Here is a 24,353-nt window from a genome sequence, read left to right as displayed (position 1 = left end):
GATGGCTAGTCAGCAGGGGTGGCGTGGGGAGCCCCCCAATCCGGCTGATAACTTGGAATGTGAGGGGCCTGAATGGGCTGGTTAAGAGGGCCCGAGTGTTCGCGCACTTAAAGGTACTGAAAGCAGACACGGTCATGCTTCAGGAGACACATTTGAAGGTGGCAGACCAGGTCAGGTTAAGAAAGGGATGGGTAGGACAGGTATTCCATTCGGGGCTGGATGCGAAGAACAGAGGGGTGGCAATACTTCTGGGGAGGCGGGTGTCGTTTGAGGCCAAGAATATTGTAGTGGACAATGGAGGTCGATACGTGATGGTGAGCGGTAAGTTTCAGGGGGCGTGGGTGGTATTGCTAAACGTATACGCCCCGAAGTGGGATGATGCTGGATTTATGAAGCGCATGTTGGGGCGGATTCCGGATCTGGAGGCAGGAAGCTTGATAATGGGGGGGGGGGGAGATTTCAACACAGTGTTGGACCCAGCATTAGATCGCTCCAGATCTAGGACGGGGAAGAGGCCGGCTGCGGCCAAGGTGCTTAGGGGGTTTATGGACCAGATGGGGGGAGTAGACCCGTGGAGATTTGCTAGGCCCCTGGCCAGGGAATTTTCTTTTTTCTCTCACGTACACAGAGCCTACTCCAAGATAGATTTTTTTGTTTTGAGCAGGGCGCTGATCCCGAAAGTGGAGGGAACGGAGTACTCAGCCATAGCTATCTCAGACCATGCCCCACACTGGGTGGAGCTGGAGTTGGGAGAGGAGAGGGACCAACGCCCGCTGTGGCGTCTGGATGTGGGATTACTGGCGGATGAGGAGGGGTGCGGGGGTGCATTGAAAGGTATTTGGAGGCCAACGACAACGGGGAGGTAGGTGGGGATAGTATGGGAGGCGCTGAAGGCGGTGGTCAGGGGAAAGTTAATCGCCATCAGGGCTGACAGGGAAAAGAGAGAGGGCAGGGAAAGGGAGAGGTTAGTGGGGGAGATCCTAAGGGTAGACAGGAGATATGCAGAGGCCCCCGAGGAGCTATGTGCTATCATGGAGACCGTGTAAACTGTACAAAATGAAAAATCCAAAAACTAGATTGAATATAATAATAATCTTTATTATTGTCACATGTAGGCTTACAATAACACTGCAAGAAGTTACTGTGGAAAGCCCCTAGTCGCCATATTCGGGCGTTGTTTGGGTACACAGAGGGGGAATTGAGAATGTCCAAATTACCTTACAGTACATCTTTCGGGACTCGTGGGAGTAAACCGGAGCACCCGGAGGAAACCCACGCAGACACAGGGAGAACATGCAGACTCCGCACAGACACCCAAGCCAGAATCAAACCTGGGACCCTGGAGTTGTGAAGCTACAGTGCTAACCACTGTGCTACCCATATAAATACTGTGTTAGGTTTTTCCATTAGAAACAAGTTGTAGATGACCATCATCTCCTGGATTGTGCCCAGACTTAAATTCTCTTCCTGCTGTACGATCCTCCCCCAGATTGTCCTTTCTGAGTTCCTGCCGGGTGATGTTAAACACTAAGTTAAAGTCCAACAGGTTTGTTTCAATGTCACTAGCTTTCAGGGCGCTGCTCCTTCCTCAGGTGAATGAAGAGATATGTTCCAGAAACACATATATAGACAAATTCAAAGATGCCAAACAATGCTTGGAATGTGAGCATTAGCAGGTGATTAAATCTTTACAGATCCAGAGATGGGGTAACCCCAGGTTAAAGAGGTGTGAATTGCATCAAGCCAGGACAGTTGGTAGGATTTCGCAGGCCAGATGGTGGGGGATGAATGTAATGTGACATGAATCCCAGGTCCCGGTTGAGGCCGCACTCATGTGTGCGGAACTTGGCTATAAGTTTTTGCTCGGCGATTCTGCGTTGTTGCGCGTCCTGAAGGCCGCCTTGGAGAACGCTTACCCGGAGATCAGAGGCTGAATGCCCTTGACTGCTGAAGTGTTCGCCGACTGGAAGGGAACATTCTTGCCTGGTGATTGTTGCGCGATGTCCGTTCATTCGTTGTCGCAGCGTCTGCATGGTCTCGCCAATGTACCACGCTTTGGGACATCCTTTCCTGCAGCGTATGAGGTAGACAACGTTGGCCGAGTCGCACAAGTACGTACCACGTACGTACGTACGTATGTCTACCTCATACGCTGCAGGAAAGGATGTCCCGAAGCGTGGTACATTGGCGAGACCATGCAGACGCTGCGACAACGAATGAACGGACATCGCGCAACAATCACCAGGCAGGAATGTTCCCTTCCAGTCGGCGAACACTTCAGCAGTCAAGGGCATTCAGCCTCTGATCTCCGGGTAAGCGTTCTCCAAGACGGCCTTCAGGACGCGCAACAACGCAGAATCGCCGGGCAAAAACATATAGCCAAGTTCCGCACACACGAGTGCGGCCTCAACTGGGACCTGGGATTCATGTCACATTACATTCATCCCCCACCATCTGGCCTGCGAAATCCTACCAACTGTCCTGGCTTGATGCAATTCACACCTCTTTAACCTGGGGTTACCCCATCTCTGGATCTGTAAAGATTTAATCACCTGCTAATGCTCGCATTCCAAGCATTGTTTGGCATCTTTGAATTTGTCTATATATGTGTTTCTGGAACATACCTCTTCATTCACCTGAGGAAGGAGCAGCGCTCCGAAAGCTAGTGACATCGAAACAAACCTGTTGGACTTTAACCTGGTGTTGTAAGACTTCATACTGTGCTCACCCCAGTCCAACGCCGGCATCTCCACATCATGGTTAAACACTAAGGTAGCAAAGACAAAAATCTACAACAATGGGTTTAACACAAAGCCGATTTATTTGAGAAATAACAAGAGTACTAAGCACTTATAATTATTAACATCAGCAGAAACACCAAAAGTCAAAATGAACATGGTTTAGTCCGGGACGTGGTTAACAGCAGCAATAACAGCAGAATCCAACTCCTGCAGTCACTCGTGAACTCGCTGGTGTCTAACCAGGTTGTTTAACTGAGCAAATCCCTTCCCACACTTACAGCAGGTACACAACCTCTCACCAGTGTGAACTCGCTGGTGTCTCAGAAAGTTGGGTGAACAGGCGAATCCCTTCCCACATTCAGAGCAGGTGAACGGTCTCTCCCCAGTGTGTGCACATTGGTGTGTCAGCATTTCACATCTGCTTTTAAAGCTCTTCTCACAGTCAGAACATTTAAATGGTCTATTGCTAGTATGAACACGCAGTGAGGAGTGATGACCGAGTGAATTTCTTACCACAGATGGAACAGGTGAATGGCCTCTCCCCAGCATGAGCTTGCTTGAGTGTTCAAAGATCAGATGAATTTGTGAAACCTTTCTCACAGAGCAAGTGTACGGTCTTTCCGCAATGTGAAATTGCTTGTGTATCAGCAGGTGGGATGAGCGAGCATATCCCTTCCAACACTCGGATCAGATAAATGGTCTCTCCCCTGTGTAATCCCACTGGTGTGTCAGAAAGTCAGATGAATTAATGAATCCCTTCCCACACACAGAGCAAGTGAAGAGTCTTTCTCCAGTGTGATTGCATTGATGAATTTGCAGTGTGGATGGATAAGTGAATCCCTTCCCACAGTCCCTACATTTCCACGGTTTATCCATGCTGCAGTTGTCTCTCCAGGTTGGATGATCACTTTGAGTCTTGTTTACACACAGATCACTTGTATAGTTTACCCCCACTGTAAATGGTGTGATGTTTGTTTCAGGCTGTATAACTGGTTAAAGCTCTTTCCACAGTCAGCTCACTGGGACACTCTCGCTCAGTGTGTGTGTATCTCAGTGCTTTTGCAGTCACTCCGTTCTTTCAAATCCTTTCCCACAGACAGAAATAACATTCTCCTTCCACATTCAAAGGCTGATGATAATCTGGGGGTAAGGCAGCACGGTAGCACAGTGGTTAGCACAGTTGCTTCACAGCTCCAGGGTCCCAGGTTCGATTCCCGGCTTGGGTCACTGCCTGTGTGGAGTCTGCACGTTCTCCCCATGTCTGCGTGGATTTCCTCTGGGTGCTCCGGTTTCCTCCCACAGTACAAAGATGTGCAGGTTAGGTGGATTGGCTATGCTAAATAGCTCTTGGTGTCCAAAAAAAGTTAGGTGGTGTTACTGGGTAACGGGAATAGGTTCGATATGTGGGCTTAAGTGGGGTGCTCTTTGCAAGGGCCGGTGCAGACTCGATGGGCTGAATGGCCTCCTTCTGCACTGTAAATTCTATGATTCTATGATAAGATTTCCTGTCTGCAAATCCTCCCTTTCAAATACCCTGGAAAATGAAACATAAATAGGTTATTTGGCTCAATGAGCTTCTCCAGGTGATTAAGCTTCTCCTATCTTCATCCAATTTCACCTGCCTCATCCAATCTCATCAGTTTATCCGTTTATCTTCATCGCTCTAATTTTCTCATGTAGTTTCCATTTGAAAGAATCTTCAGCTTTTTGACACAACCACCTCCTGTGGTAGTGAGTTCCACATTCTAACCACTCTGAGGAAACACATTTCTGCTTATTTCCCTGTGGATTTGTCAGTACCTATCTTGTATTCATGTCTCTAGTTTAGGAACCTCCCACAAATTGAAACACTCTCTCCACATCTATTCCTGCAATCCATTCATAAATTTTGAAGACCTCCATCAGGGGATTGCAAATTTTCCTTTTTCTAAATGAAAAACCCCAACTAGCCAATCTTCTCCAATCGTTTCAATCTCTATGCTTAAGCAAACCGTGACTGTTGGCCCAGGATAGAAATTCAAATGAGACAAACATGTCTCTTGGTTTGAGATTTCTGTGTGTAAATCCTCCCTTTCTAAACCCCTGTAAAAGAAGTTTCCAGAATCCATCTCTTGTCAATCCAGGAGAGAAATTCACAATATTCTCTCCTCCTGCTGACAGGACAGAGATCACCGCGCATGCGCTCTGTTGCACATTGTCCTTGTTAACCCGGGCCGGTCATTGAGAGGTTGAACAGGCCGCTACAAAGGCAGCACCAGGAGCTTCCTATTCGGGTATTGGGTAATTCACAAAGTATTTACAATGTAGTCCTCCTCTACCCACCGGCTCCGTCGCTCCCTCCGCACCTTCGCCGCCTCTGACCTGGCGCAGGCCGAAACAAACAAGATTCTGGTCATCGCCATCACTGGCACTGCGCCTGCGCATTGGTCTCTTCTGTATGGATGGGGGATATTCTCCATCGCGGGGCATGTTGGGTATATATATCGCCATTGGCAGTCTCCATTCGTTTACACTGATATTTTACTGTATTGAGATGGAGATGTGGGCATGAGTGTCAATAAGCAAAACTGTAGATAAAATGAAGTGCACGTTCCTCCCATTATTTACAGGAAAGAAGGGGATTGAGGATCAGTGAAGAATAGAGATCAAAAGAACATAAGAAATAGGAGCAGAATTGGGCCATTCGGCCTATCGAGTCTGCTCCGCCGTTCAATCCTGGCCTATATGTTCCTCAAATTCCAGTAAAATTCAGAATATTCTCTCCTCCTGTGCTCTGGTCTCCTGTGCTGTGGATCGGGGATATTCGCCACAGCGGGGAATGCTGTGTAATAGTCCCGTCATTGAATGTCTCCATTAGTTTATAGTGATTTTTTATGCTGAATGGAGAGATTAAAAAACAAGTTAATGATCTTACTGAGAGCCAGTGGGCCAGGATATAAAATGAATGAATTAGTACAGAATCTCAAGGGATCTACACCATAATTCCATCCTGGTTATTGTAACAGCAACAATATCAGAACCAACGACGATGAACAGATGTAAACTCATTAATGGTCAGTAAATGGGGGTTAACGAATGAAGCTTTTCCCTGTGCAAAATATTTGCACAGCCAATCATGAATCAATTCTTTTCGTTGTTGAAAATTGGAGGGTTAACAATTGGAAATGGCGAGTGAATCCCTTTGGACATGTGGAATATCTGAATGGTCCCTCTCCAATGTTTCTGTGTTATTGTGTCAGTAAATGGATGACCCCGTGAATCCACAATTAGCTGGTGAATAGTCTTTTTGCAGAGGGAGTGTAATAATAGGATAAGAGGAGAGGATTTTCAGTGAGACATCAGAAACAACATTTCAAGATCTGACAGCTGCTCCATTTATTGAAACCTATCATTGGAATTTGAACATGGAGCGAAAAGGCACCGTTCACAAGAGCGAGAAACCCTACACATGTTCAGTGTGTGGCCAAGGCTTCAGCCATTCATCCGGCCTGTCGAGGCACAAGCGCAGCCACACCATGGGGAAACCGTGGAAATGTGGGGACTGGGAGAAGGAGTTCAATTACCCATCGGAGCTGGAAACCCATCGCCACAGTCACACTGGAGAGAGGCCATTCACCTGCTCAGTGTGTGGGAGGGGATTTACTGCATTATTCATCCTCCAGTCACACCAGCGAATTCACACACAAGAGAAGCCATTCAGCTGCTCGTTCTGTGGAACGAATTTCAGGCAGTCATTCACCCACACTGTGCACCAGCGAGGTCACACCAGGGAGAAACCATTCATCTGCTCCCTGTGTGGGAATGGATTCACTCAGTCATCTCAGCTGCTGATACACCAGCTATTCCACACTGGCGAAAGGCCATTCACCTGTTCTGTGTGTGGGAAGAGATTTGCTCAGTCATCTGCCCTGCTGACACACCAGAGGGTTCACACTGGGAAGAGGGCATTTGGTTGCCCTGAGTGTGGGAAGGGATTCACTCAGTTAGCCAACCTGCTAACACATGAGCGAGTTCACAAGTGAAGTTGGATTCTGTTGTTAATGCTGCTGTTAATCACACTGAACAATGTTCATTCCGACAGTTCGAGTTTGTTTCTGCTGATGTTCAAGGTTATTCAGGGGAGATGGTGGTGTTGTTGTAATGTCACTAGATTAGTAATCCAGAGGCCCAGGTTAATTCTCTGAGGACATAGGTTCAAATTCCGACACATGCTCTTGCATGGACTCGATGGGCCAAATGGCCCCCTTCTGTGGCGTCACCATTCTGATTCTAAGACTGCATCTCTCCATTCAGCAGCAGCTGAGATAATATAAATTCAGTTACAAAATCTGGAAAGCTAGTCTCAGTTAATGATGACAATGAACTCAGCATCGATTTTTTTTTTTTTTAAACAAATTTGGTTCGCTAGTGTCCTTTCAGGAAAGCTGCCATCCTTATCTGATCTGGCCAACATGCAACTCCAGATCAACAGCAATGTGGTTGCCACTTAACTTCCCTCTGAAATGGGCCTCAAGGTCACTCAGTTCAAGGGGAATTAGGAATGGGCAACAAATGCTGGCCTTGCCAGTGATGCCCACATCCCCTTAAAGAATAAAGAAATAAAAGTTAATAACTGGACCAGAGTTTAATATTGGGGATCTACAGCCGATTGCGTACTCGGGGCTGTGGTGCCCCTTTCACAACTGCTGTCTGATCTTTCCCCAGAATTCAGAAACGCTGATCAGGTAATTCCTGAATTGACTTTTGGTAAGAACTCTACATTTCAGTGTCTGAAATGTGCCACTGATTAGCATCTTCAATTAGAAAGTGCTGATTAACCCTTGCTGACAATTCTTACTAAGTTGTACATTACACACAGTGACACCTCCATTATCCAACAGTGAATGGGAATTGGTCGAGAATCGAGAGTCTCCAAATGCTATCCCTCCTGTCTGGTACAGAAATCTCCTCAGCACGGGAATGGAATCGACCTCAAGAAATAACCATGTATTAATCTTTTAAATCTCAAGAAAGTCATTATATGTTATGGCAAAAGCTCACGCTCAATCTATCCTGAATAAAGCTTTCACAGCAGCTTGCTGGCTGACAATTATAGGACAAGCCTGTGATCTCTGCTCAGAACAAGACTCCAGCACGGGTTTTAAAACAAAACATTTATAACCCTGATTCAGTTGGATACATAAACCAATTGTCGTTGGTTTGTCTGAGTAAATGTTGCACCAGGCCTTTGAGAGAGAAATAATAATTTTAGACAGGAAAGTGATTTTGAAGTGATTGTTTCTAATTTCAACCCAACATCACTCTGGTGACAACATTGTCGAAAGGTTTTATATGGGGAGGTGATAGCGTAGTGATATTGTCCTCCAACTAGACCAGTAATCCACAGGGCCATGGTCATGTTTTGGGAAATTTCAAGCAAATGTATTTGAAGCTTTGGAGGATAATCAAATGTTCATTTTAAAAAGCGAGCTATAAAACAGTCAGGGTGGCCCTGGGTTTCGACCACACGAGCTGTCGAGAAATAAACTAAACATGAACAAAATTTCAGTTGTGCCTCCCGAATAATCCCCCCAAACTCTTGCCATTGCTGTTCCACTGTCTTCCGTGCTAGGCTACCCTTCCAATCAACTCTGGCCAGCTCCTCTCTCATGTCTTTGTAGTTACCTTTATTCAATTGTAGTACCGTTACACCTGATTCCAGCTTCTCCCTCTCAAACTGCAGGGTAAATTCTATCATATTGTGGTCACTGTCCCCTAAGGGTTCCTTCACCTTAAGTTCCCTAATCAGGTCTGCCTCATTACACATCACCAAATCCAGAATTGCTTGTTCCCCAGTGGGCTCTACCACAAGTTGCTCCAAAAATTCCCTTTCTTGGGATCTGCTAACAACCTGATTTTCCCAGTCCACCTGCATGTTGAAGTCCCCCATGATTATTATGGTATTGCCAATACAGTTGCAGGAACCCACTTCTCGCTGGTAGTACAGCTGTGCACAAATACTTGCTCTCCTTGTACAATCGAGTGCCTTTTGGGATTACCTTCTCTTCAGGTTTGTGACTGCTGATTGTGTTCCACTATCTCAAACGTCTTGGGGGACATGTTGATCAGATGTCGTTCTCAGCTTCCTCTTCAGTAGTAGTAAAGCTGGGGAACTCTGAGTGGTCGTGTGTGTGGTGTTGCGAGACGTCACCAAAAACTGTTTAGACGGCAATTTAATGAACCTTGGTCCTTGAAGGTTTTCAGTGCATCTTCAAGGACTGGACAAACCAATTGCAGGGATTTTTGGTTTTCATTGCTGAGCACAACATCGAGGGCCGAAGGGCCTGTTCTGTGCTGTACTGTTCTATAAAACTAAGGAGCAAACACTGTTATTTGGATTTGGGATCATTTTGAAATGAGAAAACATCAGGCACTTTATAATGGGTCAAAATGGAGAAGAAACTAATAAAATCTGCGAATGCCTGGAACCAAATGGGAATGTTTGATTTCTGTTTTACCCATGCTGCTGCCTTGTTCTGCATTACAAGCCAGCGGGTTGCCCACTGTACTAAACCAGTCCCAGATGTGCATGTTAGGTGGATTGGCTATGCTGAATTGGCCCTAGGTGGGATTACGGGGATAGTGTGGGATTTGGGCCGAGGTGTGATTCTCTTTCAGAGGGGTGGTGTAGACTCGATGGGCCGAATGGCCTCCTGTAGGATTCTATGATCCTCCTAACCCTGACCATAGATTAAATCATAAATTATGTAATTTACGACTTTCTGGATCAAATTATCCAGGAAACTTTCTCCTTCCCCAGTCTAATTTCTATAGTTCAGGCGACAGCTCAACAACTCTGAGCTGATATTCCTGGTGCTGCATTTACTGCAGATGCCATTGCTGTGAATAATATTGATGCCCACCAGTTTCTTCATGCTAAAGCTGTGACACATCACTTCAATTTAAGGTTTGACCTGGAAGTTGTACAAATTCTGAGTATTGGCATCATTTTCTATTTTTATTTCATATTTATTGTATCCGCAGTATTTTGCTTTTCTTTAACCATGGAACTTCATATATGCAAATAGATTTATTCAATTTTTCTACCTGTTAACACTTGAGCTTTGAAAGTCCAAAGCAATTAATATACAGTCACTGCTTCTTAGTGCGAAGGTGATGTTTTAATATTCTCTTTGTGAGAAAAGAGACACCTGTTCACATTGTCTGCTGAGGTTCAAATGAGTTGGCATCTGACCAACTCTGCTTTTAATCAAATCTAGGCTAGAACTATGGAGCAGATCCCATTCGCTCGGATGCTGTATCAGCTGACTTAATTGTTTTATATCTATCTCTGAAATCGTAATCGGCGATGGATGATTTTATATTGGACAATGGGGCTTGCCCATGGCGATGCGGTTACCCAGCATTCACCGAGAGGGTGACTATGCCCCAGCTTCAGTCCAGAAGACCATTGCGCAGGCGCAGTGTCTCTCTTACTGGAGTATGCGCAGTGTCTCTCTTACTGGAGTATGCGCAGTGCGGGTGTTGGAAGTGTTCGGATGGGATGTGCAGGAGCTGCAGGCAGAGATGAACTAATTAAGATAGCGGGTGAGTGAGGTTAAATGCAGCCGGCGTGTGAGGAGGGAGGCTTCATGAACACTTGGTGCAGGAATAGAAGGTTTCATAAACACCGGACGAAGGCCTCATCCGCAAATAAAAACATCGAGGCCCTTTGTTGGGACCGATGTTGCAGCCGCCATCTTTAGATAACAGCGAGCAATGCGGCCGCCATCTTTGTAGGGGGCAATGGGCAGCATAGCGCATGTGCTGCGCCATCTTTATTTGGGGCATTTGCCATGAATTCCAGAAGTTAGTACCTGGCTTCCAATGTTTGTCTCTTGTTCGTTAAGTCGTAGAATCATTGAATGATTACATTACAGAAGATTCACCTGAGGAAGGTGCAGCGCTCCAAAAGCTAGTGATATCGAAACAAACCTGCTAGACTTTAACCTGGTGTTGTAAGACTTCTTACTATTACAGAAGAAGACTGCTTAGCCTTCCTGTTAGTGCCAGTTCTCTGCCAGAACAAAGCAGTTAGTCCCACTCCCCTGTGCTTTCACTCACAGGACCAGCTGCAAATATTCCTCATCCCGTTACCTGTGGAGAAGTTGATGACTGATCTTCTTGAACTGCTGCAGACGTTGCTCTCACAGTGTTGTTCGATAGGTAGTTACAGGTTATTCATGCAACAATGTTGAAGGAACAGCAATATTTGTCTCATACAATGTGTGTTTATATCGTATCATTCATGTAATGGAACATTCCAAGGTGTTTCATGGGAATTTTATAAAGCAACATTTGGCACAGAAGTATGTAGGGACACATGAGGACTGATTGTCAAAGGTTTGGCCAAGGATATAGAATTTACGGAATATTTTAAAGTAGGAAAAGAAGATAGAGGGGAGAGGATTAGGGAGGAAATTCCAGCGTTTATAGGCTTGGAAACTGGGGAATGGACACCAAGGATGGAGTGATTTCTTAAACTGGAGCCTTTGTAGGTCAGCGAGCACAGGGGCGGAACACGACTTGGTGTGACTAAGCACATAGGCAGCAAAGATTTTGATGACCTCCAGAATACAGGGAGGTTGAATGTGGGAGGCCGACTGGGAGTGCTTTAGGATTGTTAAATCTAGAGGTAATAAAAGAATGTGTGATGGTTTCAGCAGCAGAGTGGAATTGAGCAATTTAACTGAAGCAGAAATAGGTGGTCTTGGTGATGATGTGAATATCTGGTCAGAATCTCAGTTTCGGAATTGTTGTGAATAGTTTAGTTTGTCCTTAGAAAGTTCCCAGGGAGAAGAATGGGGTCATTGGCTCGGGAGTGTGGTTTATACTGGGAACTAAAGACAACAGCTTTGGTCTTCCCAATATTAAATTGGAGGAAATGTGTGCTCATGCAGTATTGGACATCAGACAGATCGGATGGTGTTTGACCTGATCGGGATCTTGGAGATGATGTTGTTCATATTCGCTTGCTAGACTGACCCTTCTATGTGGTGGATGTTGAGGGTTTGGGAGATTGTCAAATGGTGGTTCAGTTTAACATCTATAAAATATCTCTCCATTATACCCTGTCTTTCCCAACCACTTGTCTCTCTCCCACCTCTCAATCTTTTTCTCTCCCACTTCTCTCACATTTTTTCTCTCTCGTCACGTAGAATTGTCTATCCCAGAGGGTTGTGGATGCTCCATCATTGAATATACTTCAGGCTGAGATGGAGAGTTTTGATCTCTCAGGGGGTAAGGGGAGTTGAGGAGATGCAGAAAAGTGGAGTTAATAGACCAAAGCCATCTACGATCGTAGTAATTAACAGAGCAGACCCGATGGGCCGAATATTTTACTGCTGTTCCTATTTCTTATGATCCAATAGGGGTCCGAGTTTTGTGTAGGTCCAGACTGGGAGGCAGGTTCCCTTCCCTGAAGGACATTAATGAAACAGTTCGGTTTTTACAATAATCCAGCCATTTTCATGGTCATGTTTAGGTAGTGCTGGCCCCACAAATGACCAGATTGATTCAACTCAATTTCACAACCTGCCTTTGAATTTTTGTGCGCTCTCTCTCACTCCCTATTTTCTGTTTTAAGTCAATTTCACAGAGGATTAGAAGAAGAGGATTTGTGGGTGGAAAACTCAAACCAAACATCACATCAGGATCTGAATATCATCAGATGTTTTGAGAAATGTGTGGACTGTGTGGAGGAATTCGGGTCCCTGTCTCTGCTGGAAACTCATCGGTGCAGTAACAGAAGGGAGAGACCACTTCTCGTCCTGTGGGAAGGAATTCACTCGGTCATTCACCCTGCGAGTTCACACTGGAGAGAGACTTTTCAGATGCCCCAACTGCAAATCCTGTGGAAAGAGGTTAAATTCATCACCAGATCTCACTGCACACCAGCAAGTTCACACAGTGGAGAAACCATAAACCTGCTTCAAAAGTTCCTGGGAACTGATGTCCCATCAACGTGTTCACACTGATGAGAGACCGTTCAGGTGCTCTCACCGCGGGACTGGGTTCAGGCGATCGTCTGACCTCACTGTACATCAGCGAGTTCACACTGGAGAGAGACCGTTCAATTGCTCAAAGTGTGGGAAGAGATTCACTCGGTTATCCAGTCTGCAGACACACCAGCGAGTTCACACTGGGGAGAGGCCTTTCTCCTGCTCAGAGTGTGGGAAGGAATTCACTGAATCATCAGGACTGCTGCGACACCGGCGAGTTCACACAGGGGAGAGGCCATTCGCCTGCTCTGAATGTGGGAAAGGATTTACTCGGTCTCAGCACCTGCAGAGACACCAGCAGGTTCACACAGACACAAAACCGTTCAAATGCCCAGACTGTGAGAAGTGTTATAAAGGTTCCCTGGAGCTAATACGCCATCAACGTGTTCATACTGGGGAGAGACCTTTTAAATGTTCAGACTGTGGGAAGTGCTTTAAAAGTTCCTGGGAACTGATATCCCATCAACGTGTTCACACTGACGAGAGACCGTTCAGGTGCTCTGACTGTGGGACTGGGTTCAGGCGATCTTCTGAACTCACTGCACACCAGCGCGTTCACACTGGGGAGAAGCCGTTCACCTGCTCCAAGTGTGGGAAGAAATTCAAACACTCATTCATGCTGCTGACACACCAACGAGTTCACACTGGCGAGAGACCTTTTAAATGTCCAGACTGCGGCAAATGCTATAAAAGTGCTGGGAACCTGATGCTCCATCAGCGTTCTCACACCGACGAGAGGCCGTTCAGGTGCTCTGACTGTGGGACTGGGTTCAGACGAGCTTCTCAACTTACTGTTCACCAGCGGATTCACACTGGGGAGAGGCCATTCACCTGCACTGTGTGTGGGAAGGGATTTATTGATTCATCCACCCTGCAGAAACATAGGAGAGTCCACACTGGGGAGAGGCATTTCACCTGTTCCCAGTGTGGGAAGGGATTCACCCAGCCACCCACCCTGCTGAATCACCAGCAAATTCACAAGTAGCCACAGTGACTGGATTTTGTTGTTAATCGCATCCAGGATTGAACCATGTTCATTGAATCTGTTTCTGCTGATGTTAATAAAGGCCAACCCGGATAGAATGATTAATTTTCTGTATAAAGGGGCAACACTGTGGTGCAGCGGTTAGCACTGCTGCCTCACGGCGCTGAGGTCCCAGGTTAGATCCTGGCTCTGGGTCACTGTCCGTGTGGAGTTTGCACATTCTCCCCATGTTTGCGTGGGTTTCGCCCCCACAACCCAAAGATGTGCAGTGTAGGTGGATTGGCCTCGCTAAATTGCCCCTAAATTGGAAAAAATGAATTGGGTACACTAAATTTATATTTTAAAATATTTCTCTATGAATAATAAATCAGCTTTATTTTCAACACACAGTGTGCTGAATATTTTAGTAACTCTCATTTTTTTCAAAAATGTATTTATTCAAAGTTTTTCAATAAGTTTACAGAACTCTCCAAAAGGGAAAATAATACAAATAAAAAAGGGCAACATGCCAACCAAACAGAACAACTTAACCTCTAAACAATTAACACCCAACTCAAAACAAAATAGGGCAAGCGCCCCTTTCAAAAAGGAAAATAAATCAGCCCCCCTCCCGGTTTGCTGCTGCTGCTGACCTCCATCTAACGCTCCGCGAGAAAGTCGAGGAACGGTTGCCACCGCCTGGAGAACCACTGCAAAGACCCTCGCAAGGCAAACTTTATCTTCTCCAACCTAAGAAACCCCGCCATGTCATTGACCCAAGCCTCCACACTTGGGGGCTTCTCGTCCCTCCACATTAACAAGAGCCTTGTCCGGACTACCAAGGAGGCAAAGGCCAGAACTCCGGCCTCTTTCGACTCCTGCACTCCCGGATCTTCCGATACCCCAAATATCGCTATCCCACAACTCGGCTCCAAGAACAGTCTCTTAACCCTCGGGGCCCACACACAAATCCCATAATACTCTTGCTCACTCGCTTGAAAAAGGCCTTGGGGATGAGGATGGGCAGGCACTGAAACAAGAACCTAGGGAGGACCGTCATCTTGACAGACTGCACCCTACCCGTAGGGAGAGCGGTAGCATGTCCCACCTCCTAAAGTCCTCCTTCATCTAGTCCACCAACTGCGCCAGATTGAGCTTATGCAAGACCTCCCAACTCTTGGCCACCTGAATACCCAAATACCGAAAACTCCTCTCCACCATCTTGAGTGGCAGCTCCTCCAACCTCTTTTCCTGGCCCCGCGCATGCATCACAAAGAGCTCGCTCTTCCCAATATTAAGCTTTCTACCCCGAGAAGTCTCCAAACTCCCTGAGGGTCTGTATAACCTCCCCTATCCCCTCTACCGGGTCCGTAATAGACAAAAGCAAATCATCCACATATAGTGAGATGCAGTGCTCTAGATTCCCTCAGCGCCATGGCCAATGGCTCAATCGCCAAGACAAACAGCAGGGGGGACAGGGGCACCCCTGCCTCATTCCACGGTATAGTCTAAAGTACTCTCACCTCAACCGGTTCGTCGACACACTCACCATCGGGGCCAGGTATAACAATTTAACCCACCCTATGAACCCAAATCCAAACCTACCCAGCACCTCCCACAAGTACTCCCACTCCACCCGATCAAAGGCCTTCTCCGTATCCATAGCCGCCACCACTTCTGCCTGCCCCCCCCCCCGCCTCCGAGGGCATCATAATCACATTCAGGAGCTTCTGCACATTTGCATTCAACTGCCTATCCTTCACAAATCCCGTCTGATCCTTAGGTATCACTCCCGGGAAATAATCCTCAATCCTAGTGGCCAGGACCTTCGCCAACAGCTTGGCATCCACATTGAGGAGTGAAATCGGCCTGTACGAACCACAATGTAGCAGGTCTTTGTCCCGCTTGAAAATAAGCCAGATCAGTGCTCGTGACATCATCGGGGGAAGAGTTCCTTTCTCTCTCGCCTCATTAAAAGTTCTCAACAGCAACGGGCCCAACAGTTCCGAGAACTTCCTATAGAATTCAATCGGGAACCCATCCGGTCCTGGGGCCTTGCCCGCCTACATACTCCCCAACCCCTTAACCAGCTCCTCCATCCCGATCGGGCCCCCAAACCCTCTACCTGCTCCTCCTCCACCCTTGAAACCTCAATTGGTCCCGGAACCGCCGCACCCACACACACACACCCCCGGCCCCCCTCCGGGGGCTCAGATTTATACAAGTTCTCACAGAAGTCCCCGAAGACCTCATTTATTTTAGCTGGACTCCACACCGTATTTCCTACCTTGTCCCTGATTCCCCCAATTTCCCTAGCCGCCTCCTTCCTCCGCAGCTAATGCACCAGCATCCGACTCGCCTTCTCCCCATACTCGTACACTGCTCCTTGTATTTTCCTCCACTGGGCCTCAGCTTTCCCCGTGGTCAGCAATGCAAACTCCGTTTGAGGCTCCGGAACTCCTTCAGCAGTCCCTCAGGGGATTCCACGTATCTCCTATCCACCTTCAGTATCTCCCCCACCAATCCCTCCCTCTCCATCCTCTCCCTCTTTTCTCTGTGAGCCCTGATGGAGATCAGCTCCCCTCTAACCACTGCCTTCAACGCCTCCCAGACCACACTCACCGAGACTTCCCCATTGTCAGTGGCCTCCATATACCTCTGTATACACCCCCGGATCCGCCCACAGACCTCCTCATCCGCCAACAATCCCACATCCATGCGCCACAACGGGCGTGGCCCCTCTCTTCCCCAAACTCCAGCCCCACCCAGTGTGGGGCGTGATCCGAAATTGCGATGGCCGAATACTCCTTCCCTTCTACTCTCGGGATCAGCGCCCTGCTCACCACAAAAAAGCCTATCCGTGAATAAGCCTTGTGCACATGAGAAAAGGAGAACTCCCTCGCCCCTGGCCTAGCAAATCTCCATGGATCCACTCCCCACATCTGATCCATAAACCCCCTCAGGACCTTGGCCGCAGCCGGTTTAGTAACTCTCATACAAGTTTATTCCTTTTGTAGCTCTAGAATGAGAGGTCAGAGTCTTAGGATAAGAGGTAGCAAATTTAAAACAGAGTTGAGGAGAAACTACTTCTCCCAAAGGGTTGTGAAATGGAATTCGCTACCCCAGAGTGCAGTGGATGCTGGGACAGTGAGTAAATTTAAGGCGGAGTTAGACAGTTTTTAAATTGGTGATGGGTTTTGGAGAATGGGCAGCACGGTGGAGTTACGGCCAGGATAAGATCGGCCATGATCGAATGGTGGAGCAGACCCAATGGGCCAAATGGCTCAACTTGTGAAATAGGTGCTCTCCCTCGGCCGTGTCTCCTCCATGCTCACCTCCAACAAGTGTGAGGAGCTCCAAGAGCTTCTTTGTCGCTAAGATTGAGACAGTCAATCAGCTGCCTCTGCTGATTCTCTCCCTTCCCACAGGGCCAAACTGGCTCCTAAAGGTCCGGCTTGTGCAAGCCCTGAACTCGCATCATCGTCCAATTTCTCTCCTCTCTTTTAGCTCCTTCTATATCCTCTTGTCCATGAGACCTGCCTTCTCCCTCGATCCCACTCTGACTAAACTGCTGACCGCCTACTTTCCCCATGTTAGCTGAAACACCCTGGGATGTTTTATTACATTAATTGTGTTATATAAATACAGGTTGTTATTGTTTCACCACAGCCAGTTTGTGCAAACTAAGGTTCCACAAACAGCAAGCAGACCAGTGACTGATTAATTCAGTGTTTCTTTGGGTGTTAGTTGAAACACAAATGTTGGTCACACTGCATCAGGAGAACTCCCCTGTGGATATATGTGGAGGTGAAAGTTCTTGTATTTATTTCACAGCTTTCACACCCTCTGAACATCCCAAAGTGATTCACAGTCAGTGGGAGCATCAGAGTCAGCATGGATTTACAAAAGGCAATTCATGCTTGAGAAATCTGCTGGAATTCTTTGAGGATGCAACGAGTAGAGCTGATTAAGGGGAGCCAGTACATGTGGCTTATTTGGACTTTCAGAAGGCTTTCAACAAAGTCCATATGAGAGATTAGCATGTAAGATTAAAACGCATTGGACTGGGTACCGTATTGAGATGGACAGAAAACTGGTTGGCAGTCAGGGAACAAATAGGTCTTTTACCGAGTGGCAGGCAGTGACCAGTGGGGTTCCGCAGGCATTGGTTCTAGAACCCCAGCTATTCACGATATACATCAATGATTTAGATGAGGGAACAAAATGTAATATCTCCAAATTTGCAGATGACACAAAGTTGGGTGGGAGGGTGAGCTGTCAGGAGGATGCAGAGATCCTTCAGTGTGATTTGGACGAGTGGGGAAATGAATGGCTGATTCGTATAATTTGGATAAATGTGAGGTTTGGTAGGAAAAACAGGAAGGTGAAATGAAAATAAAAATTGCTTATTGTCACAAGTAGGCTTCAAATGAAGTTACTGTGAAAAGCCCCTAGTCGCCACATTCCGGTGCCTGTTCGGGGAGGCTGGTACGGGAATATTATCTGTGTGGCTATAAATTAAGAGAGAAGAACGTGCAACGAGACCTGGGTATCCTCGTACACCAGTCACTGACAGTAAGCATTGCAGATACAGCAGGTAGTAAAGAAGCAAATAGTCTGTTGGACTTCTTAGCGAGAGGATTTATGTACAGGGGCACGGATGTCTTGCCGCAATTGTACAGGGCCTTGCTCAGCCCAAGACCGCAAGAAACGTCAGAGAGTCGTGAAGACAGCCCAGTCCATCACACAAACCTGCCTCCCATTCATTGATTCTATATCTACACCTCCCGCTGCCTGGGGAAAGCGGGCAGCTTAATCAAAGACCCCTCCCACTTGGCTTACTCACTCTTCCAACTTCTTCCATTGGGCAGGAGTTACAAAAGTCTGAGAACACACAAGAACAGATTCAAAAACAGCTTCTACCACGCTGTTACCAGACTCCTAAACGACCCTCTTATGGACTGACCTGATTAACACTACACCCTCTATGCTTCACCCGATGCCGGTGTTATGTATTTACATTGAGTACCTTGTGGTGCCCTATTATGTATTTTCTTTTTCTTTTCATGTACTTAATGATCTGTCTGAGCTGCTCGCAGAAAAATACTTTTCCCTGTACCTCGGTACACGTGAGAAACAAATCCAATCCACAGACTGACCGTGTGCTGTGCCAAACCTGCCATCTGCACAACCAGACCCCTCTTCTCCTGGAACAACATGAAGTGTCTGCTGCTTTCCAACTCGATGCCTTTCCCCTCACTATTATCCTCAGATAGTTCACAAATTCCTTGTGTGCCTCCAACACACCTATGGCCTCCATTTTAAATATTTACATTGGTCTTGCCAATAGCAATGGGACATCTGCTGTCACAGGGATCATTTCTGCGAGCAATACATTGATCTTGATGCCACTAATCCTTTTCCTCATGTGAGTTCCACTTTTTCATCTGATTATTTGTTAACATCATAGAAAACGTACATCATTTAACCTTCAACAGCATCTTCCAACCCCATGGCCTCTACCTTCCATTGAACCATAGAATTCCTACAGTGCAGGAGGAGGCCATTCAGCCCATCGTGTGTGCACCAACATTCTGAAGAGCACCCTCCTCCCACTCCCCCATCCCATACCTGTAACTCCCATTACCCCCTAACCAGCACATCTTTGGACACAAAGGGCAATTTAGCATAAACTCTACCACCTAAAGAACAAGGGCAGCAGGTACATGGGACCACGTCCGCCTGCAAGTTCTCCTAGTCACAAACAATCCTGATTTGGAATTATATCGCTGTTCTATCACTGCCATTGGGTAAAAATCCTGGAACTCCCTTCCTAACAGCACTTTGGGTGTCCCCCCGCTTCATGGACTGCAGTGAACATACAAACATTGGAGCAGATGTAGGTCATTCAGCCCCTCAACCCTGCCCTGCCATTTAATAAGATCACGGGTGACCTGATAGTAACCTCAAATTTTCACTTCAAGAAGGCAGCCCCCATCACCTGAATGACAATTTGGGTTGGCCAATGAATGCTGGTCTATCCAGTAATGTGCACATCCCATGAACAAATGTAAAACCCCATTAAAATTGACTCATCACATCCTCCTCCAGACAAACTACAAGAGATTGTCTTTAAGATCAGTTCCTCATCTATCATTCATGCTTTTCTGAATGCTGATTTGATTTATTATTGTCACATGTATTAGTTTACAGTGAAAAGTCTTGCATGCTATACAGAATTCGTATTAACAGTATTAAACTTCCTCTGTTCCGACGAAGGTTCCATGTCTCGAAACATTAACTCTGTTTCTTTCACGGTAGATGCTGGCAGAGCACCTGAGTTTTTCCAGCTTCCTTTGTTCTTGTTAACCTTCCTCACCTGTCCCAACCTTTCTGCCGGATAATTTATTGAAACCAGGGACTCTCCCAGTTCTAATGGTGACATGTGCTTTCTACCCAGTTAACTCTCCAACTCAGCCCTTAAATTGCCTGTGAATTATTCCATCCTGCTGCCACATTTCAGTAACAAATGTTGAAATGTTTGCTCCACACCCACAGGGTTTCATCTGTTTAAAGCCACAAACAGAAAGGTCCAGTTTTCTCCTGGAGTTTGAGACAAGTCTGCTTTCAAAATGCAGAGTTTCAGCCAATGAGGGAGATCCAGGCTCAGCCCTGCCCCTCATTCACTCTGATTAGTTGGAGGACCAGCCGCTCCCACCCGGTCCTCCAGCCCCGCCGCCTCTTCCTATTGGACCGGAGATGGCGTCAATCAGTCGGGAATTGCAATGTAGAGCATGCGCAGTGCGGCTACTTAGTTAGACACCACTGCGCAGGCGTACGGATGGAGTTTGGAGCATGCGCAAATCCAGTGTTGGCCTCGGGTTCGATCCCGGCCCCAGGTCACACTCCGTGTGGAGTTTGCACAGTCTCCCTCTTTTCTCCGTGGGTCTCACCCCCACAACCCAAAGATGTGCAGGGAAAGTGGATTGGTCACCCTAAATTGTCCCCTAATTGGAAAAAAATAATTGGTTACTCTAAATTTATTTTAAAAAATGACAGAGCATTTTAAGTTATCAAGACATTGACATATCTTGCACAGAGAATCTGACTTTAAAACAATCAGGACAGAATTAAACACACTGGCATCTATCAGAGGGAGTAAAATTAAAGTGAAGAGAGATCTCAAATCTGGATTTGGAAAATATCCACAATGTGGATGCAGGTGAAGAGGGACCGGGGAATCTTTGAAGTTAGTTCCTGAACCTTTGTTTCAACCAGGTGTGTTTACGATGCCAATAATTTAGAATTGTGAGAGATGGTGTGCGGGGGCGGGGGGGATGAATCTAGTCAATAATGATCGCAATTTACTGGAAAAAAATTTACATTTATTCTCGGTGGCAGCTCAAGGGTTTGTGTTGCTGATTCTGATCATTCCAGCAGCTTTAGAATATTATCTATGGAATGTAACAAGAAATTTGGAAAATAAGCTTGTAGTTTAGAAATAGCTGGGTTAATCAGAAATCAGATTGTGAGACGTCAATAAGGATGATCCCTCCTGAAGGTGGGGAGATCTGTAAGAAATCACTATCTTGTAACCTAATAAAATCTTCAGAAATGCATTGATTACAGGAATAGCTGTGTGTGTGTGTCTCTCTTGCTTAGAAATAAACATTCCTGGCTTGACAAACACAGGGAACTGTATCCCAGTATTACCTCATAGGGATGGAGTTAGGGAATGGAATTTATAGTGGTGACTGAAGATAATGGCTGTGACCAAGGTTAATGGGAGGAAGTTCTGGATGTGGGATAAGCAGTTTGATAATTTAGTAACAGTGGAGGAATGGAGAGGGATGGTGGTGAGGTAGAGCTGGGTGTTGTCAGTGTACATGTGAAAACTAACGCGGTGCTTTTGGATGATGTCACCTCGGGGCAGCTTATAGATAAGAAATAGGAGGGGCCGAGGACAGATCCTTTTTTAAGATGGGTGATGATGGTGGATTTAAAGGTGAGAGGGACAGTACCAGAAGAGAGAGACCCATTGACATTATCAGGTAAAACAGGGAAGTTGGGTGATCAGTAGTTCAGTGAGAATAGGGTCAATACAGCAGAATGTGGGTCTCATGGACAAGATGAGCACTGAGAGGGCACGAGAGAAGATGGCAGAGAAACTGGAGAAAGGTGTGAGCTCAGGGCTCAGAAACAAAAGTCTGCCCGCGGTGGGTTAGTGGGAGGGAAGCAGCAGAGGCAGCTGGTCAGATTGTCTCCATCTCAGTGACAAAGAAGCTCCATCAGCTCCTCGCTTGTTGTTGGAGGTGAGGATTTCAGAGATGGGACAGGGAGAACACTTCAAAAGGAACTAATTCATGTTTGAGATAGGAAAAAGACTCAACACACTGCTTAATACAATGCTAAAAAGTTGGTTTATTTGGCTGTAAGCAAGATATAAACCCGATAATTGGACCCCAGAAAACATGGTTTTGTCCTGGATGTAATTAACAACCAAATTCCATCACTGTAGTTGCTTGTGACCTCGCTGGTGTCTCAGTAGATTGGATGACTGACTGAATCCCTTCCCACACTCGGAGCAGGTGAACGGCCTCTCCCCAGTGTGAGTGCGCTGGTGCAGAACAAGCTCAAATAATTGCCTGAATCCTGCCCCACAATGAGAGCATCTGAATGGTCTCTCATCAGTGTGACCACGTTGATGGTGCATCAGAACCCCAGAATTTTTTTAGTCTTCCCACAGTCTGGGCATTTAAATGGTCTCTCCACAGTGTGAACTCGCTGGTGTGTCACCAGGTTAGATGAATCTGTGAATCCCTTCCCACACTCAGAGCAGACAAATTGTCTTTCATTGGCGTGAAGCCGCTGGTGTGTTCGCAGTGAAGAAGACTGATTAAATCCTTTCCCACACTCGGAGCAGGTGAACGGCCTCTCCCCAGTGTGAGTGCGCTGGTGTATAGTGAGTGCAGCTGATCTCTTGAACCCAGTCCCACAGTGAGAGCATCTGAATGGTCTCTCGTCAGTGTGAACACGCTGATGGTATACCAGTTCCTGGAAATTTACATAGCCATTTCCACAGTCTGGGCATTTAAAATGTCTCTCATCAGTGTGAACTCGCTGATGATGTATCAGCAGGTTGGATGATTGAGTGAATCCCTTTCCACACACAGAGCAGGTGAATGGCCTCTCCCCACTGTGAACTCGGTGGTGACTCAGCAGGTCGGATGACTGAGTGAATCCCTTCCCACATGTGGAGCAGGTGAATGGCCTCTCCCCAGTGTGAGTCCGTCGATGAGTTTCCAGTGTAGACGGGTAAATGACTCCCTTCCCACAGTCTCCACATCTCCATGGTTTCTCCTCACTGTGAACTGTGCTTTTTATTTCCATCTTCAAAATACGATGATATTCAGGTTATGAAAAATTGAGCAACTGTCAGGACCTGATGTGATGTTTGGTTTCAGATTCCTGGCTGCAAATGCTTTCCTAATACCCTGAGAAATTAATTTAAAACAGAGAAAAAGGAGTGAGAGAGAGCCCACAAAAACACAAAGGCATGTTGTGAAATTGAGCTGAATGAATCTGGTCATTTGTGGGGCCGGCACTAGGGAAAAGTGGCCATGAAAACTGCTGGATTGTTGTAAAAACTCTACTAGTTCACTAATGTCCTTCAGGGAAGAGAGTCAGTGGTCTGGGCCGATGCAAGACAACTCGCCTTTAGAGAGAGAGGTGGGAGCAGCATGAGGGAGTGGATTGTATATATCTAAAACTCAGCCAGAACTTTGACAGAATCTCCCAAACCATCAACCTCCACCACCTCGAAAGACCAGGGTGGCAGGCGTATGTGAACAGCATCATATTCAAGTTACAATCCAAGTCACACCATCCTGACTTGTCTGACATCCAGTACTAGGTTAACAGAAATGTCCTCCATTTAAATATGGAAAGATCTGAGTCACTGTCTTCAGTTCCCACGACAAACTCCACTCCCGACCCACTGACTCCATCACTTCACCATGAAAACAGTGCGAGGCTGACCCAGGCTGTTCATAACCATGGGAAAATACTTCACTAAAATAAAAGCAAAATACAGTCATAGAATTTACAGTGCAGAAGGAGGCCATTCAGCCCATCAAATCTGCACCAGCCCTTGGAAAGAGCACCCTACCTAAGCCAACACCGACACCCTATCCCTCTAACCCAGGAACCCCACTTAAACTTTTTGGACACTAAGGGCAATTTTGCACAGTCAATCCTGCATATCTTTGGAGTCTGGGAGCAGACATGGCGAGAAAATGCAAACTTCAGACAGACAGTGGCCCACGCCGGGAATCGAACCTGGGACCTTGGAGCAGTGAAGCAACTGTGCTAACCATTGTGCTACCAGATTCTAAAAATCTGAAATAAGAATAGAAAATGCTGAATAAACTCAATAGATTGGGCAGTATCTGTCCAGAAAGAAACAGAGTTAACGTTTCAGTCCATTTAACATCTTCAGAGCCGCCAGCTGAGTTTCAGACCACAATCTCTGCCAGCTCCTCGAAGGAGTTTCTGTCTCATTCACATCACTGGACTTGATCCTGTCTCAGATTTGTGAAACTCTCATCG

At 46.5% G+C, this 24,353-nt stretch overlaps 2 protein-coding genes across 3 annotated transcripts; both read left to right on the top strand.

Annotated features, from left to right (window-relative positions):
- Positions 1-6,069: 6,069 nt before the first annotated feature.
- On the top strand, positions 6,070-6,923 carry LOC140418393 (uncharacterized). Its single transcript, XM_072501873.1, has one exon. It carries the CDS (start codon positions 6,146-6,148, stop codon positions 6,761-6,763), a length of 618 nt encoding a protein of 205 aa, XP_072357974.1. The 5' UTR covers positions 6,070-6,145; the 3' UTR covers positions 6,764-6,923.
- Positions 6,924-10,124: 3,201 nt separating this feature from the next.
- On the top strand, positions 10,125-14,151 carry LOC140418388 (uncharacterized). 2 transcript variants are annotated; one of them, XM_072501862.1, is made up of 2 exons: positions 10,125-10,328; positions 12,367-14,151. In XM_072501862.1, exon 2 carries the CDS (start codon positions 12,732-12,734, stop codon positions 13,764-13,766), a length of 1,035 nt encoding a protein of 344 aa, XP_072357963.1. In that variant the 5' UTR covers positions 10,125-10,328; positions 12,367-12,731; the 3' UTR covers positions 13,767-14,151. The 2 variants fall into 2 exon arrangements, with proteins under 2 accessions (XP_072357963.1, XP_072357964.1); XM_072501863.1 differs by lacking the exon at positions 10,125-10,328 and adding an exon at positions 10,338-10,946.
- The last annotated feature ends 10,202 nt before the right edge of the window (positions 14,152-24,353 follow it).

The sequence above is a fragment of the Scyliorhinus torazame genome, chromosome 5, assembly GCF_047496885.1.
Source record: "Scyliorhinus torazame isolate Kashiwa2021f chromosome 5, sScyTor2.1, whole genome shotgun sequence".
Lineage (NCBI taxonomy): Eukaryota > Metazoa > Chordata > Chondrichthyes > Carcharhiniformes > Scyliorhinidae > Scyliorhinus > Scyliorhinus torazame.
The sequence above is the reverse complement of the archived record's forward strand: the minus strand, read 5'-3'. Positions and strand labels throughout refer to the sequence as shown.

Bases quoted from the DNA above. Each gene is read 5' to 3' on its own strand.
- LOC140418388 (XM_072501862.1), top strand. From the start codon at position 12,732: ATGTCCCATCAACGTGTTCACACTGATGAGAGACCGTTCAGGTGCTCT.
- LOC140418393 (XM_072501873.1), top strand. From the start codon at position 6,146: ATGGAGCGAAAAGGCACCGTTCACAAGAGCGAGAAACCCTACACATGT.